Below are 14,602 nucleotides of genomic sequence, written 5' to 3' on the forward strand. Positions count from 1 at the left end.
AGATACGTCATTTGCAAATATTTTCTCTCATTCTGTAGGCTGCCTTTTAGCTGATTGTTTCCTTCACTGTGCAGAAACTTTTTATCTTGAGGAAGTCCCAATAGTTCACTTTTTGTTTCCCTTGCCTCTGGAGACATGTCTAGTAAGAAGTTCCTATGGCCAAGGTCGAAGAGGTTGCTACCTGCGTTCTCCTCTAGGAATCTGATGGATTCCTGTCTCACATTTAAGTCTTTTGACCATTTTGAGTCTATTTTTGTGTGTGGTGTAAGGAAATGGTCCAGTTTCATTCTTCTGCATGTGGCTATCCAATTTTCTCAACACCATTTGTTGAAGAGACTGTCTTTGTTCCATTGGACATTCTTTCCTGTTTTGCCGAAGATTAGTTGACCATAGAGTTGAGGGTCCATTTCTGGGCTCTCTATTCTGTTCCATTAATCTCTGTGTCTATTTTTGTGCCAGTACCATACTGTCTTGATCACTACAGCTTTGTAATATAGCTTGAAGTCCGGAATCATGATGCCTCCAGCCTTGCTTTTTTTTTTTTTTTAAAGATTTAATTATTTGAGAGAGAGAGAGAGAGAGAGAGAGGGTGAGCAGGGGGAGGGGCAGAGAGAAAGGGGTAGACGTAGACCCTGCACTGAGCACAGAGTCCGACGTGGGGCTCAATACCACAAACCTGAGATCATGACCTCAGCCGAAATCAAGAGTGGGATGCTTAACTGACTGAGCCACCCAGGCACCCCTGCTTTTCTTTTTCAGGACTGCTTTGGCTATTCGGGGTCTTTTGTGGTTCATACAAATTTTAGGATTGTTTGTTCCAGCTCTGTGAAATATTCTGGTGGTATTTTGACAGGGATTGCATTAAAAGTGTAGATTGCTCTGGGTAGTATAGACATTTTAACAATGTTTCCTCTTCCAATCCCTGAGCATGGAATGTTTTTTCCATTTCTTTGTGTCCTCTTCAATTTCTTTCATAAGTGTTTTATAGTTTTCAGAGTACAGATCTTTTACCTCTTTGGTTAGGTTGATTCCTGGGTATCGTAATAGTTTTTGGTGTGAATATCTATTGCTTTTAATATGAAGTCTTTAAAGTAGGAGTTATTTTCCCTGGCACATTATGGCTCTTGTCCCTCTGGGTGCTCAGGGTATCCCTCTCTAGTGTCCTATGAAGCAGAGGTGAGAAGAAATACCCTAAGCACACCTGGAATGATTCTGTCCACACCTGTCAGCTCTCCTTTAGCAAAAGCTGCTGCCACAAGAACAAAGTTCAATTCATCTTGAAATTATGTCCACACCTGTCAGCTCTCCTTTAGCAAAAGCTGCTGCCACAAGAACAAAGCTCAATTCATCTTGAAATTACTATTATTTCTTTAAGAAATCAAGGCTTTAGCATCTTCCTTAGAAAGATATATACCATGTGAGTTTTTTTTTTTTTTTAATCACTCTCGTGCTCCCTCCAAAAGAGAAACATGCCATTGGGAATTTTACTACTAAAAACTATGACAAATAGCTGCTCCTATATTTAAAAATCCTCAGACTGTCAATATGCACACACATATTCTAAAAATAGGAGTTCCACATTTGCAAATAGTTCTTTATTATATTCATATTTCAGATTTTGAGACATCTACTGGGCCCTAATGGAATCCATAATGACAGCGGTGCCCCTAACATGAATCCTGTGTGAAAGTAGTTCAGAGATGCAGCGCCTTTAGGAAACCAAGTGAGCAAAAACCTCTCAGAAACTGCTTACAAACACTTCAACATAAAGGAAAGTGTAAGGTACTACTTTTAGGAATAACTAGGTAGACCAAAATTTAGAACTGTAAAAGTACAAATGTGCTGCACATCAGCTCTCCAAACCCAAGAAAGGATAAAGAGCAAGCTCAGAGAAAGGAAATTTAAAAAAAAATAATATGAATCAATCTCATTCTCAAACTCTACCCCCCAAACCCCATCCTGCTGTCTCTCCCTTACTACTTCAGCCTGATTCAACTGTTGTAATCCCTCCCAAACAGCCCTGCACATGAAAACCTCTAAGACTTTCCTGGCCTTCCGGCAAGTTCTTGCTAACCAACATCTGAGATGTCATGGCTTCAGATCCAATAACAATGACTTTGAAGTTGACAGGCTGAGATAAGTTTTGGTCATCAAAGGCACAGCCAAATGGGGCAACCTCCAGATCTTCTTTAGAAACAGTGGCTGTTTGTGACTTACTCTGAGACTATTAATTCAGACTTTATAAAATATAGCTTATAACATCAGTCTCAGGAACCAGGCCTAGAGTAGCCTCATTCAGCTAATGGGGATCTTTCTGGACACAGAGTTGAAGAAGTTCAGCTGTGTTTTTTTTTATTTTCAATATCATTTGGTTAACTTTTAGAAATCCAACCAAGTGTTCCATCAAAATGAAGGCATTACAGGTAATCCCAGGTGACTAAAAGGATTCTCACCACCACTATTTAATACATGTTTCATGTAACACCTGTTTTGGATCTTTCTTTGACTTCTTACATAGAATCCATGGAGCAAAGGGCTCCTGGAGTCAGCCCCTGGATAAGTCATTTTCTATATTTCAACATCTTTTTCTAGCACGTTAACTCATAACTGAAAAATGATAGGGCCAAACAGGCTTTTTTTTCCTCAGTAGATTCTTTTCTAAAGTCCTAACAATGGTAGCTTAAAGTAGTCAAATCAAATCTTTCATACACAAAGGAATGAAACTATTACACCCGCATGCGGATCCACCCGGCCCAGTGTGGCCCGAGGGGCGTATCCCGCAGGGGAGTAGCGCACGCCGGCCCCGCCCACTTACGGTTGGCCAGCCGGCCCTGCTCGGGCTGTGCGCTGTCCGCGGACTGGGTGCTGGAGACCGAGGACACGCTGGAACTCCGCACAAACCCAAACGCGGCTAGCTTGGCTGCCGGCAGACGAGAGTATCCGGGAGGACGAAGTCCAGATTTGGGTAGATTGGACTTTGCAGCATTTGAACCGGAGGCTTTCTTTAAATCTGCTATAATTAACGAAAACAAAACAAAACAAAAAAATCCGTTGACAACAAGATAGAGAATACATGGACTACGAATATTAATCTAGCTCTATCATAAACAGGCCACAATCAATCTTGCAGGGTGTGCTTTAGCACATTCACAAACACATCTTTATGAGAAAGGCCCCTCGCAGTGGGCTGGGGGTTTCAGAGAATTCAAATAAGAGGAGAGGCAGCGGGGCAGATGAGACAAGAACAGACAACTAGTTCTATTATATGACCATAAACAAAGGTATACAGTGCTTAGGAAGCTGAATGGAATGAACACTTACTGTTGCACGTTACCCTAGAATTGTGAAATAGACATACACCTTAAAATCTGACATGCAGTGGGCAAAGAGCCCTTGTGGCAAATAATTCATCAGCAATTTTAAACAGTATGTGATAATTCATGGAAGCATGTACAAAGAATCGTTTGCTAACATTCTGTTGGTTGTAGGAATGAGGTGGGCACAAACTATGGAGCTGGCCAGGTGGAAATCCAGTCTCTGTCATTTATTAGCTGTGTAACCTCGGAAACTTGACCCAACACTTTAGAACTCAGTTTCCTCCCATGGAAGGACTGGGATGATAAAACTGGCCTCAAAGGTCTAATATAAATATTATTGCTTGTAACAGAACTTTATAGGTGCTCCAATTAATGCTAGGGTTTTTTTTTTTTTTTTCCTTTCTCCATGATCTGGTTTTGTGTTAAACTAAAATTCAAAAAACAAACTAAACTTCAAAATTAGTTCCCAGATATGTGCAAAGCCAGCTAATTTTGAAATAATAAAACATCATGCTATAAATCCACCATCTCAGCATGATGATATCTGAACCAGGCTCTGTTCATGGCCACTGCAATGATCATCTCCACATTATAAGAAGTCTTTCAATATCAGATAGAACCAGAATGTTATCACACACAAATGCTCTTTAATATTCCTTAAAAGGAAAAGGGGCTAAAAGTCCTAATATTCTGTATGATTGTCCTAGTGAAGCCATTTATAACTTTTACCTGCCATATTTACTGTGAGTGCTTATATACAGATCCTTCAGCAATGCTCCTCACTCCTTATTATCTACTGAAAGATTAACTGGGTTTAGGGGTTTCAGACTAAAAATAATAAAAAAAAATTTAAAAAATTGATGCCTAAAAATCAATGAAGAATCTATAATAGAAATAAATCTATGTATGGAAATCTGTGGAGAACCAACAGATGTCAATCTGGTCCAGTGGTGCCTCTTCCTCTACTAGGAGCTCCCCCTAAGAGTGAGGCTGTAGCCAGTTGTACATCCAGATGAAAGCAGAATATGCACAACTATGGTTTCCTGATTTCTGGGTCAGGACTAGGAGGAGGAGGAATCAGGTGAGTGCAGAGGGAAGAGGGAACAGGGATTTGGGGCTGCAATATTCCCAATTCAGTTCTGTCCTTCTGCTTGGGAAAAAAATGTTCAAATATGATGAGAAATAGTCACTGTTTAATAAGTAGTAATGGCCCTTCTGTATCAGCAATTAAATGTCAGATCAATGCCTTCAATTGCTGTTCTATCATTTTGCATACTCTGAGATGATATCCCCAGAACAATGAAAGTATCCCCGTAAATCAGATACATTTTCGCAATAAATTTAAACTAAAGCAATTTTGGATAACGCCTGTAAAACAGTTTCTAAAAAATCAGATGTGATTTCAATAATAAGTATACTAAATCCATCATGTTTTGATACTAATTTCAGTTATAGAGGGTAAGAGTATAACCTCTTTCCCAACCCAGTTAATCAATAACTGATTTAAGATTACACAAAATCAAGTGAGAAGAATATGAATAAATGGGTTTTTTTTCCTAGTAAACAAACCCATATTTCAGAATGAAGGAAAGGTCAGAATTCCTAACAGAACACCTTGGCATATAATAAACATTCATTTAATATTCATTTAAGAATGAAAACTAGATACTCCTGGGTGGCTCAGTCAGTTGAGCATCCAACTCTTGATTTTGGCTCAGGTTCATGATCTCATGGTAGTGGGATTGAGCTTCACACAGGGCTCCATGCTCAATGCAGAATCTGCTCAAGATTCTTTCCCTCTCCCTCTACCTGTCTCCCTGCTTAGGCACTTGCACGTGTGTACTCTCTCTCTAAAATAACTAACTAACTAAATAAATTCCTTTAAAAAATTAAAACTAGTTTATTAAATCATTACATAAGACAATAAAAGCACTGAAAATGTTCAAAGAGGAATTTACCCTATTCTACCCTTACCTATATTTAGGGATTGCTCATGTCGTCGGTAGAAAGGTAGCATGTACATGCAGAGAGGGAACTCAACAACACAGGATCCCAAGCAGACATGACGTAGGTCTCTAAGTGAGTTCTGGGCTTTCACTTTCCCTTAGTCCATCTTTCCCTTTGAATAAAGGCACATACTGTGAGTGTATGTGGGTGTAGGCTACTTGTGGGAGTATGTCTTACACCAACTCTCTGTGTACATTATTTTTTCTAAATTTAATGTAATCCATACATCAAGTTAGTATCCAGTGGTCTCTCCTCCTACCAGATACATCTCACAAATAGCTTACGTACCTTCAGGGTTTGGAAAAACAGGTCTCATTCTTTGGAAACCATCAGTGCCTAGCACAGTGGTTTTGACAAATTATTCAATCAAATTTAGCTGAAGTCTGCAGTAGCCAAGCTTGCGCAACATGAATATAGTCTGCTGTGTGGGCTGAACACCTCCACTGGTCTCTCTGCATGTGAACTAGGCTGGAATGGGGCTCTAAACTCTGCTTTCTAAACAAGCACCTCTGTGATTCTCATTCAGGTAGTCCATGGAGCATACTTTGGGGTGAAAACGTCAAAGAAGATGCCATATCAGCCTGGGAAAGGTGCTCTTCAGCATTACATACTGACTGAATGTGCCTTAATTTAATCTTGGTTTCTCATAAAAGGAATTTACTTATAAAAATGTGCACTCCTTACTATTTCTCAAGTGCAGCACGTCAGAAGAATATATTTTTTTCAACTATGTAGTGTCCTTGGACTATTCAAGAATACAGACTTTGATGGAAATAGCATATCAAAGTGCACAGTAAGTCCTCAATAAACAAATGATAATAATTAATATTAAATAAAACTAAGCAGACACATAAGAGAGACATCTTCTTCCACAATGGTGGCACGAGGAGCTTCATGGACACTTTCTCCAGTAAACCAACCATAATTAGTAAAAATCATTTTTAAAAAACAACAATCATTTAAAGTTTCTAGAAATTGTTCTAAGGGCATACAGCAAATAAACATTTATAAATGAAAATCTACTAAATCCCAGTAAGAATAGTCAGACTGGATGGCACTTGAGCCTGACCCACTCCTTTCCTCCTCTGCAACCCTGTCCATCTCAGCATGATGAAAGCTCTACTCTGGGTGGCTGGGACCAAGGCAACAGGATTTCTCTCCCCCTGCTCAAGAACTACCATATCTCACTGGGAGAGGTGGGCCACCATCATTTCCCATTCCCTATGCCCTCCTCTCAGGTCCATGTTGCAGAAACTAAATTACATGCAAGCAAGAGGCCAAGAGGTCAGAAGACTCTCCCTTCGCCCAGCCCCAAGTAAGAGGCCAGAGGCACTACCCCCTCTTACCACAGCAGGCCAAAAATACTGGGGCCCTAATCACTGTTGCCCTGCCTCACTTGTAGGCTAGAGGTTCAATATCAGGAGAGGTAAAAGGAGAAGAACAGAAGCTACCGACCCTGCCTAGCAGCCACCTGTAAATCAGGATTGCCACTCCTAGAGGAGCAGACCTGTGTCCCTGCCACATCCCCCAGCAGAGTCATAACTAAGAGGTTTGCCCAAAGGCAGAGATAGGCCATAAGAACAAAAATCACTGAGGCACTCTGTAATGCCCACATTAAAAAAGAAGAAAGATGTCATATTAATAAAGTAATCTTCCATCTAAAGACACTGAAGAAAAAAGAGCAAACCAAATGTAAGTAGAAGGAAGGAAATAATAAATACTAGAATGGTAATAAACATAACAAAATGGAAAAGTAAAAAGTCAAGAAAATCAAATTTGGTTTTTAGAAAGATCAACAAAGTTGGCAAACCTTTAGTTACAACTGATCAAGAAAAAAGGAGAGAAGACTCAATTTGTTAAGTGAGGAATGAAGAGGGGACATCACTACTAATCTTACAAAAGTAGAAAAAATTATAAGGGAATATTATGAACAACCTAGTGAAATGAACATGTTCCAGAAAAACACAAAGGGAAAAAAAGGAAATAGAAAATCTGAATATACTTATAACAAAGAAATTGAATTAGTAATCCAAAAACTTCCTACAAAGAAAAGCCCAGACCCAAATATCATTAATAGGGAATTCTATCAAGCATTTAAAGAATTTATACCAGGTCTTCACAAATTATTCCAGGGAGGGAGGGAGGGAGAGAGAGAAACACTTCCAAACTCATTCTATGAAGCCAGTGTTACTTGATAACCTAACCAAACATATCACGAAAAAAAAGAAAACTCTCACAGATGCAAAATTCTCACCAAAATATAGCAAACTGAAATCAGCCACATATAAAAAGTATTACATACCATAACCAAGTGAGATTTATCCCTAGAATGAAAGAGTGGTATAACATGGAAATCAATGTACTATGTCATATGAATAGAACAAAGAAAAACCACATGATCATCTCAATATATGCAGAAAAATCACTTGACAACTTCCAAGAGCATTTCATGAATAGAAAAATGTCCTCAACTTGGTAAGGGGATGGAAAAAAAATCCATAGCTAACATCATACTCAATGGAAAAAGAATGAATCCTTCCCCCATAGATCAGGAACAAGGCAAGGCAGTTTGCTCTCACCACTTCTACTCAATATTTTATGGAAGGTTCAAGTCAGGACAATTGGGCAAGAAAATTAAAAGCCTCGCAGATTGGAAACAAGAAGCAAAACTTTCTCCATCTGTAGATCACACAATCCTGTATATAGAAAACCCTATGAAAACTAAAACCTTGTAATAAATGAGTTCAATATACAAAAATCAATTGTATTTCCATATACTTGCAATAACTAATCCAAAAATGAAATTAATAAAGTTTCATTTACAATATCATCAACAAAATAGAATATTTAGGAAATGTGGTAAAGGGTTGGACTCCCTTTTTTTTTTTTTTTATGTTTGACCGCTAACAGCTATCAGGTTTCAAACCCCACACCTCTTTTTAGACTGCCCACATATCTGGAAAAGCTGACACAAAAGCCCAGGACGGCCTCCTTTGGCGCAGGCAGGCAAGTCAAACTACACAAGCCCCTTCCCACATCCACAAGAATTTCACCTCCCCCCACCCCTGACGACAATAAAGTAAGTTGAGTCATTTTATATGTATTTGAGAGGCCTGCACTGCTCTCCCCAGACACCTCAGTCATGTGAGTAATAAACTCCCTCATAAGCTGCTTTGTGTATGGCATCATTGGTCTTGACATCCAAAGCAAATTTGGGGTGGAGGTCCATCCTATCTCTTCAGGGTGACCACAACAATAGGTGGTATGACCAGGATGCTGAGACAGTGACCCCCATCACCGGGAGCCTTTCTTCGTGTTTCGCTTGCTAGCTGACTCTGCTGCCTAATAGAAAACACACACTGGGGTGCCTGTGTGGCGCGGTTGGTTAAGCTTCCGACTCCTGGTATTGGCTCAGGTCATGATGTCAGGGTCATGAGATCGAGTTCCATGTTGGGCTCTGTCCTGCGTGCAGAATCTGCTTGAGTTTCTCTTTCCCTCTCCCTCTGCCCCTCCTGCTTGTGTGCTGTCTTTATCTAAAATAAATAAATAAATCTTAAAAAAAAAAGAAAACAAGAACAGGAAAGAAGGAAAGCACGGCCTTGGAGCTGCTGCTTGATGGCTAGCTCATGCTTTGAGCTGTGCTGCTCTGCTCTGCATTAGTGAGTCCGACAGAGCCTCTGTCATAGATTAACCTGACCCATGTTGAAAGTTTCAATAATTAATTGGTTGTTCAGAGACAGGAATGTGATTGGGGTGGGGTCCTAAGTGTGGCCTTGGGGTCCTGCACAGGTATCTTAGAACGCAGTTGTAACAGATGCCAGGCTCAGGGGAAAGACTACCTTTTGCTGCATACAGGTCCCCTGGGTGATCACTCATGAAAAAGCAGTCATTAGAAGAAAAAACACACACACAAAAGAGAAAAAGCAGTATGTGAAATGCTGAGATCTGCATTCCTAAAAGCAAATGGCTGCGCAGGTCCCTTAAATACCTCTGTTGCTACTGCTGTCTATGCCTCTGTCCCAACAAAATCCTGATCCTCGGAGTTATAGAGAAAAACACCCATGGCATCTCTATAGCATAGCAAAAGGAGTTAACTCAAATCCTCCTTAAGCCTGAGGTCCTTAAGTCCTATAAAGTAACACTGTCATGGGAGAGGCCTCCAACCCTGATGATACTGATTGGAAGTTCTCCCAGGGGGAAATCTACAAATAGAAGGGGAGTAGAGAGAACCCCCAGTAAAACCAACAAGGGATAAAAAGGAATACAGGGGTGGAGGAAGGAGAAGGGAAGAAGCCCGGATTTGGCAGAATAAACAAAAAATTGAAACAGAGGTCTACAGTTGGACCCAATTGGAAATCGAAAATTTCCTAAAAGAATTTAGACACCAAAAGATAAAAAGGGCACTGACTTTTGTGTATCTATAACGTAGCTTCTGAATTAATCTTAACATCTCCTTAAATGTACTAATTGACAAACCTTTATGACTTTAATCAATACTGGGGCTCAAACTATAGTTATACGTGGGGATCTCATTAAATTTAAATACTATATCCCCTATAGTATTCTATAATCTTGAGGGAGTTACTGAACGAGAAATAAAAGAAACATAGATATGCTTCATCTTAACCATGAGAATTATCATCTTGCCTCAATTTCCCAGAGTCAGAGCATCCATTGCCCTAAAATATCCCATAGTGGACATGAACACTCTGTGATTAATACATTTAGAGAAAATTAAAGTTTTGACACATAAAAAACTTAGCTTGACAAAATGGGACCCTACAGACCATACCTCCAGTTAAAGCAGTTAACAGGACTGGCTATAAATTAAAGCAAGGCCTGCAAGAACTGAAACACATTACTACAAGACCCCTACTGCTCATTTAACAAGACAATCTGGCCCATTCTTAGTCCCTCAGTCACAGTTTTCCTTCACTTCCTGAAGGGACACAAAACACCTTTAAAGAGCGGCTACCCACAAAATCTTTGTGGGCTAGATCTTGACTGGATCCACCTTTCTCCAGGAGCATAGGTCTGACATTACAATGACGACATCTTCCTTTGAGGACATTTATATGACACACTTATTCAGGACGTACAAATACAAAGACGCCCATAAAAAACAGATGGGCCACTGCCTAACACAAAGGTGTGCAAGGCCCTGCCACCTTAATTAAATTCCTACAAATTATTTGATAAGCTGTGGGGTACTCTATCCCTGATACTGTCAAGAAACAGTGATTCTCTCAATATCCAAAATATTAAAAGAAACCTGGGGTCTTTTAGACTCCTTTGGGTTCAGGAGGCAAAATATTCCTCATTTGCAAACTATATGTAAGCCCATTTATGCTGTTACTTGCAAAGTGGCTCACCTTTCGTGGGATCCCCTCCAACAAAAGGCTCTAGAATCTGTCCAAATTGCAGTCAACACAGACTTCCATTAGTGCCCTCAGAGACACTCTCACTGTAGAGGCTTTAGCAACCCCTCTCATGCCTTCTGGAGTTTCTAGACCACCAATAATGGTTATAAGTTGCTCATGGGTTTCTGCTCTAAGAAACTGACCTCCTTGGCCCTGCAATATACAATATTAGAGTGGCACTGGCTGGGCCCCTGCTGGTCTCTCCTGAAAAGTAAAGCTCTCATCTGCCCTGAACCTGTTACCCTGTGCACCAAGGTCCCCAATATGCCGTAGGTTATAAAAGTAGCATCCCACAAACTCACAAACTCAGCAGAGGTAGCCTGGACTTCTTGCTACAGGATGGAACCAAACCTGGGCCCTATGGCATAGCCCACCTGCAGAAGGGGGTGGTCTCCCTGTCCTCAGTCCCTTGCCTGATGTCACAGTGCCAGAGGACATCACTCTTTTCCCAGACCCACTGGCTACCCGTGGAGCCCCTTTAGGATCAACCGATGAACAGCAGTGGGAGTTTATGCACTTTATATGGTTGGAACCATAACTGTCACACATGATGGAGCTCATTGAGAGTTGCTGTTTTCATCCCGTAGCCAAGATGTTCCTGAAAAGGATGCAACCCAAGCGTCCCACAATTAGACAAACTTCAAAGTGTCATCTAACACTGGATGCTCTGGTCCAAGTCAGTCCCATCCCCACGTTTTTACACTCTTGGGCCATTGCCATTGGCCTGGCTGTCTGGTCCAGCCAGTGGCAGGAACAATTCCTTATTCAGGGTTGTGCTCTTTAAGGTTAAAAAAAAAAAAAGTTTGAGAATCATTTTGTGCTACAGAGACCCAAGCAATAAAATTAAAGTCACACATGTTTCTACACTCCCTACAGCCACAATACAAGCTCTCACCATGACAGTCCTTATCCACTTTTGGAGTTCCAAACATTACTGATAGCGAACAAGGCAATCATTTCGCTTCTCAGAATACACAACGCTGGGCTCTTGAACAAGGCATTCACTGGAACTTTACCTTCCTTAATGACCTTAAGCTGCAAGTTTCATAGAGCACTATAATGGCTTACTAAATAAGTTCAAATTCAATTAAATATAGCACATTTTAATCATCAAACATCAGGGCTCTCTGGCTCCTCCCATCTGAGAAAGCTCACAAGCAAGTGTGGTATTCCCCTCTTGGCACCTGTGGGAAAGTCAAACCACTCCAACATCTGCCTGAGTTTGGAACAATCACCCATACCCCATTCACTACCCACAAAAAAAAACTCCAAATGAATCTCCTTTCCTTGTTCTCTTTCAAGCCATTTGGACCTCCTTGGAAGACCTGTTCTGCTCTCCCCAGAAACATGAAATATGTAGATAATAAAGCTTTTTACACCCTCTTGAGTTATGTTTGTGCCATTATCAATCTCCACTAGGAAAGAGAAGCAAATGAGGACTTTCTATTTCATTGTCTAAGGTAACTATGCAATCACCTCCCTGGTAAAGTTCCAATTATAGTTGACCTTTAAACAACAGAGGTTTGAACTGAATGGGTCCACTTATGGGTGTTTTCTTTTTTCCAATAAATACAGCACAGTATTGTAAAAGTATTTTCTCTTCCTTATGATTTTCTTAATAACATTTCCTTTTCTCTAGTTTATTCTATTGTAAGAATACAGTACATAATACATATACAAAATATGTGGTAATCTACTGTATGTTGGCTTCTGGTCAGTAGTAAGGCTTCAGGTTAACTGCTATCAGTAATAAAGATTTGGGGAGACAAAAGTTACACACAGATTTTTGACTGCACAGGGGAATTGGTGCTCCTAACCCTCACATTGTTCAAGGGTCAACTGTGTGTGAGAACCAATGTAGACGTTTTGGGGGTTTTGCTTTGTATGAATTTTACTTATACCAGCGTGCTTGAAAGTATGAAATGCACTGCTTCTAGACTATAAAGCTATTTCATGAAAAGGCTACTCTGTAATATTTCATTTTGCTTTACTATAAATCCAAATTACCTGAATATTTTCCTAATACTAAATGGGAATCTGAACAAATTTGAGGGTTCATCTATATTTTCAAGGTGGCTATACCAGGAATAAACTTAACAAACAAAGTGTAAAACTTATTCTCTTTAAACTGCAAAACATTATTAAAATAAATTAGAGAATACACAAACAAGTGGAAAACATTCTATGTTCATGGATTAGAAAACTCACCATTGTTAAAATGGCACTACTCCCCAAACTGATCTACAGATCAATGCAATCCCTATCAAAATTCTAGCTGGCTTCTTTGCAGAAACTGACAAGCTGATCCTAAAATTCATGTGGAAATTCAAAAAAACAAAGGATAGTCCAAATAATCTTGCAAAATAAACACAAAGTTAGAGGGCTCATAGGTCTATTTTTCAAAACTCAGTACAAGGCTGGAGTAATCAAGGCTGTGTGGTACTAGCATAAGGACAGACACAGCTTAATGTAAGAGAATTGAGTTTGCAGAAATAACCCAACATTTATAGTCAACTGAATTTCAACAAGGCTGCCAAGTCCATTCAATGGGGGAAAGAAATGGTTTGTCAACGAATGGTGATCGGACAACTAGGTATACATATGTGTAAGAAGGATGTTAGACGACTACCTCTTGTCATAAAAAAAAAAATCTCAAAAATGGATTCGAGACTTCAACAGAGATACTAAAACTATAAAACTCTTAGAAGAAAACATAGTTATGTATCTTCATGACCTCAAATTAGGCAATAATTTCTTGTGTGTGACACAAAGCGTAAGCAACAAAAGAAAAAAATAACTGAATTTCAACCAAAGTAAAAGCTTTCAAAATTAAAAGCACCATGAGATAGTACCTCGTGCCTATTGGAATGTCCATCACCAGAAAGATAAGAGACAAATACTGGTATGGAAGTGGAGAAGAAGGAACCCTTGTGCACTGCAGCTGGGTTTGGAAATTTGCATAGCAACTATGGAAAACAGCATGGAGAACTCTCAAAGTATTAAAATGATCCAGCAATTCCACTTCTGGGAATATATCCAAAGGCAAAGAACATAAAAAAGATATCTGCACCCCCATGTTCACAGCAGCATTATTTACAATGGCCAAGACATGGAAACAACCTAAGTGTCCATCAATAGACGAATGGATAAAGAAGTTATTTTACACACACACACACACACACACACACACACACATTGGAATATTATTCAGCCATTAAAAAATGAGAAAATTTGCAGCAACATGGATGGAATTTGAAGGCATTATACTAAGTGAAATAAGTCCGACAGAGAAAGACAAATACTGTATGATCTCACTTACATAGAGAATCTTAAAACAAACAATCAAAAAACCCAAAATGAATTCACAGAAAAAAGATCAGACTCATGGTTACCAGGAACAGGAGGCTAGGGGAGGGGGAACTGGAGAAAGATGGTCAAAAGGTACGAACTTCCAGTTATATGATAAATAAGTACTAGCGGACATAATGTACACCCTGAGGACTACAGCTAACACTGCTGTATGATATCAGGGAAGCTGCCAAGAAAGTAGATCCTAAAAGTTCTTATCACAAGGAGATAATATTTTCTTTTATTCTTCTTTTCTTTTTATTGTATCTATATGAGAAGATGGATGTTAGCTGAACCTCTTATGGCAACCATTTCACAATATACGTAAACCACACCATCATGCTGTATGCGTCAAAGTTATACAGTGATATATGTCAATTCTCAGTAAACCTGGGGGAAAAAATGTGAAAGCTTTTATATTCAAAAGACACTATCAAGAAAGTGGGGGGGGGCACCAACCTAAGAATGGGAGAAGATGTTTGCAAAACATGTATCTGACGGCTTTCTAGT

At 39.7% G+C, this 14,602-nt stretch overlaps 1 protein-coding gene across 1 annotated transcript in view; it reads right to left on the bottom strand.

The window, feature by feature from the left end:
* Positions 1–14,602, bottom strand: part of MTUS2 (microtubule associated scaffold protein 2) — a 383,491-nt gene that overhangs the window by 323,795 nt on the left and 45,094 nt on the right. The window contains exon 3 of the mRNA XM_045869255.2: positions 2,816–3,013. Coding sequence (XP_045725211.1) covers positions 2,816–3,013 — 198 coding nt within the window. The remainder of the gene's footprint in view (positions 1–2,815; positions 3,014–14,602) is intronic.

The sequence above is a fragment of the Mirounga angustirostris genome, unplaced genomic scaffold (assembly GCF_029215605.1).
Source record: "Mirounga angustirostris isolate CCGP_5_RB_7025 unplaced genomic scaffold, mMirAng1.0.hap1 SCAF_3, whole genome shotgun sequence".
Taxonomy (NCBI): Eukaryota; Metazoa; Chordata; class Mammalia; order Carnivora; family Phocidae; genus Mirounga; species Mirounga angustirostris.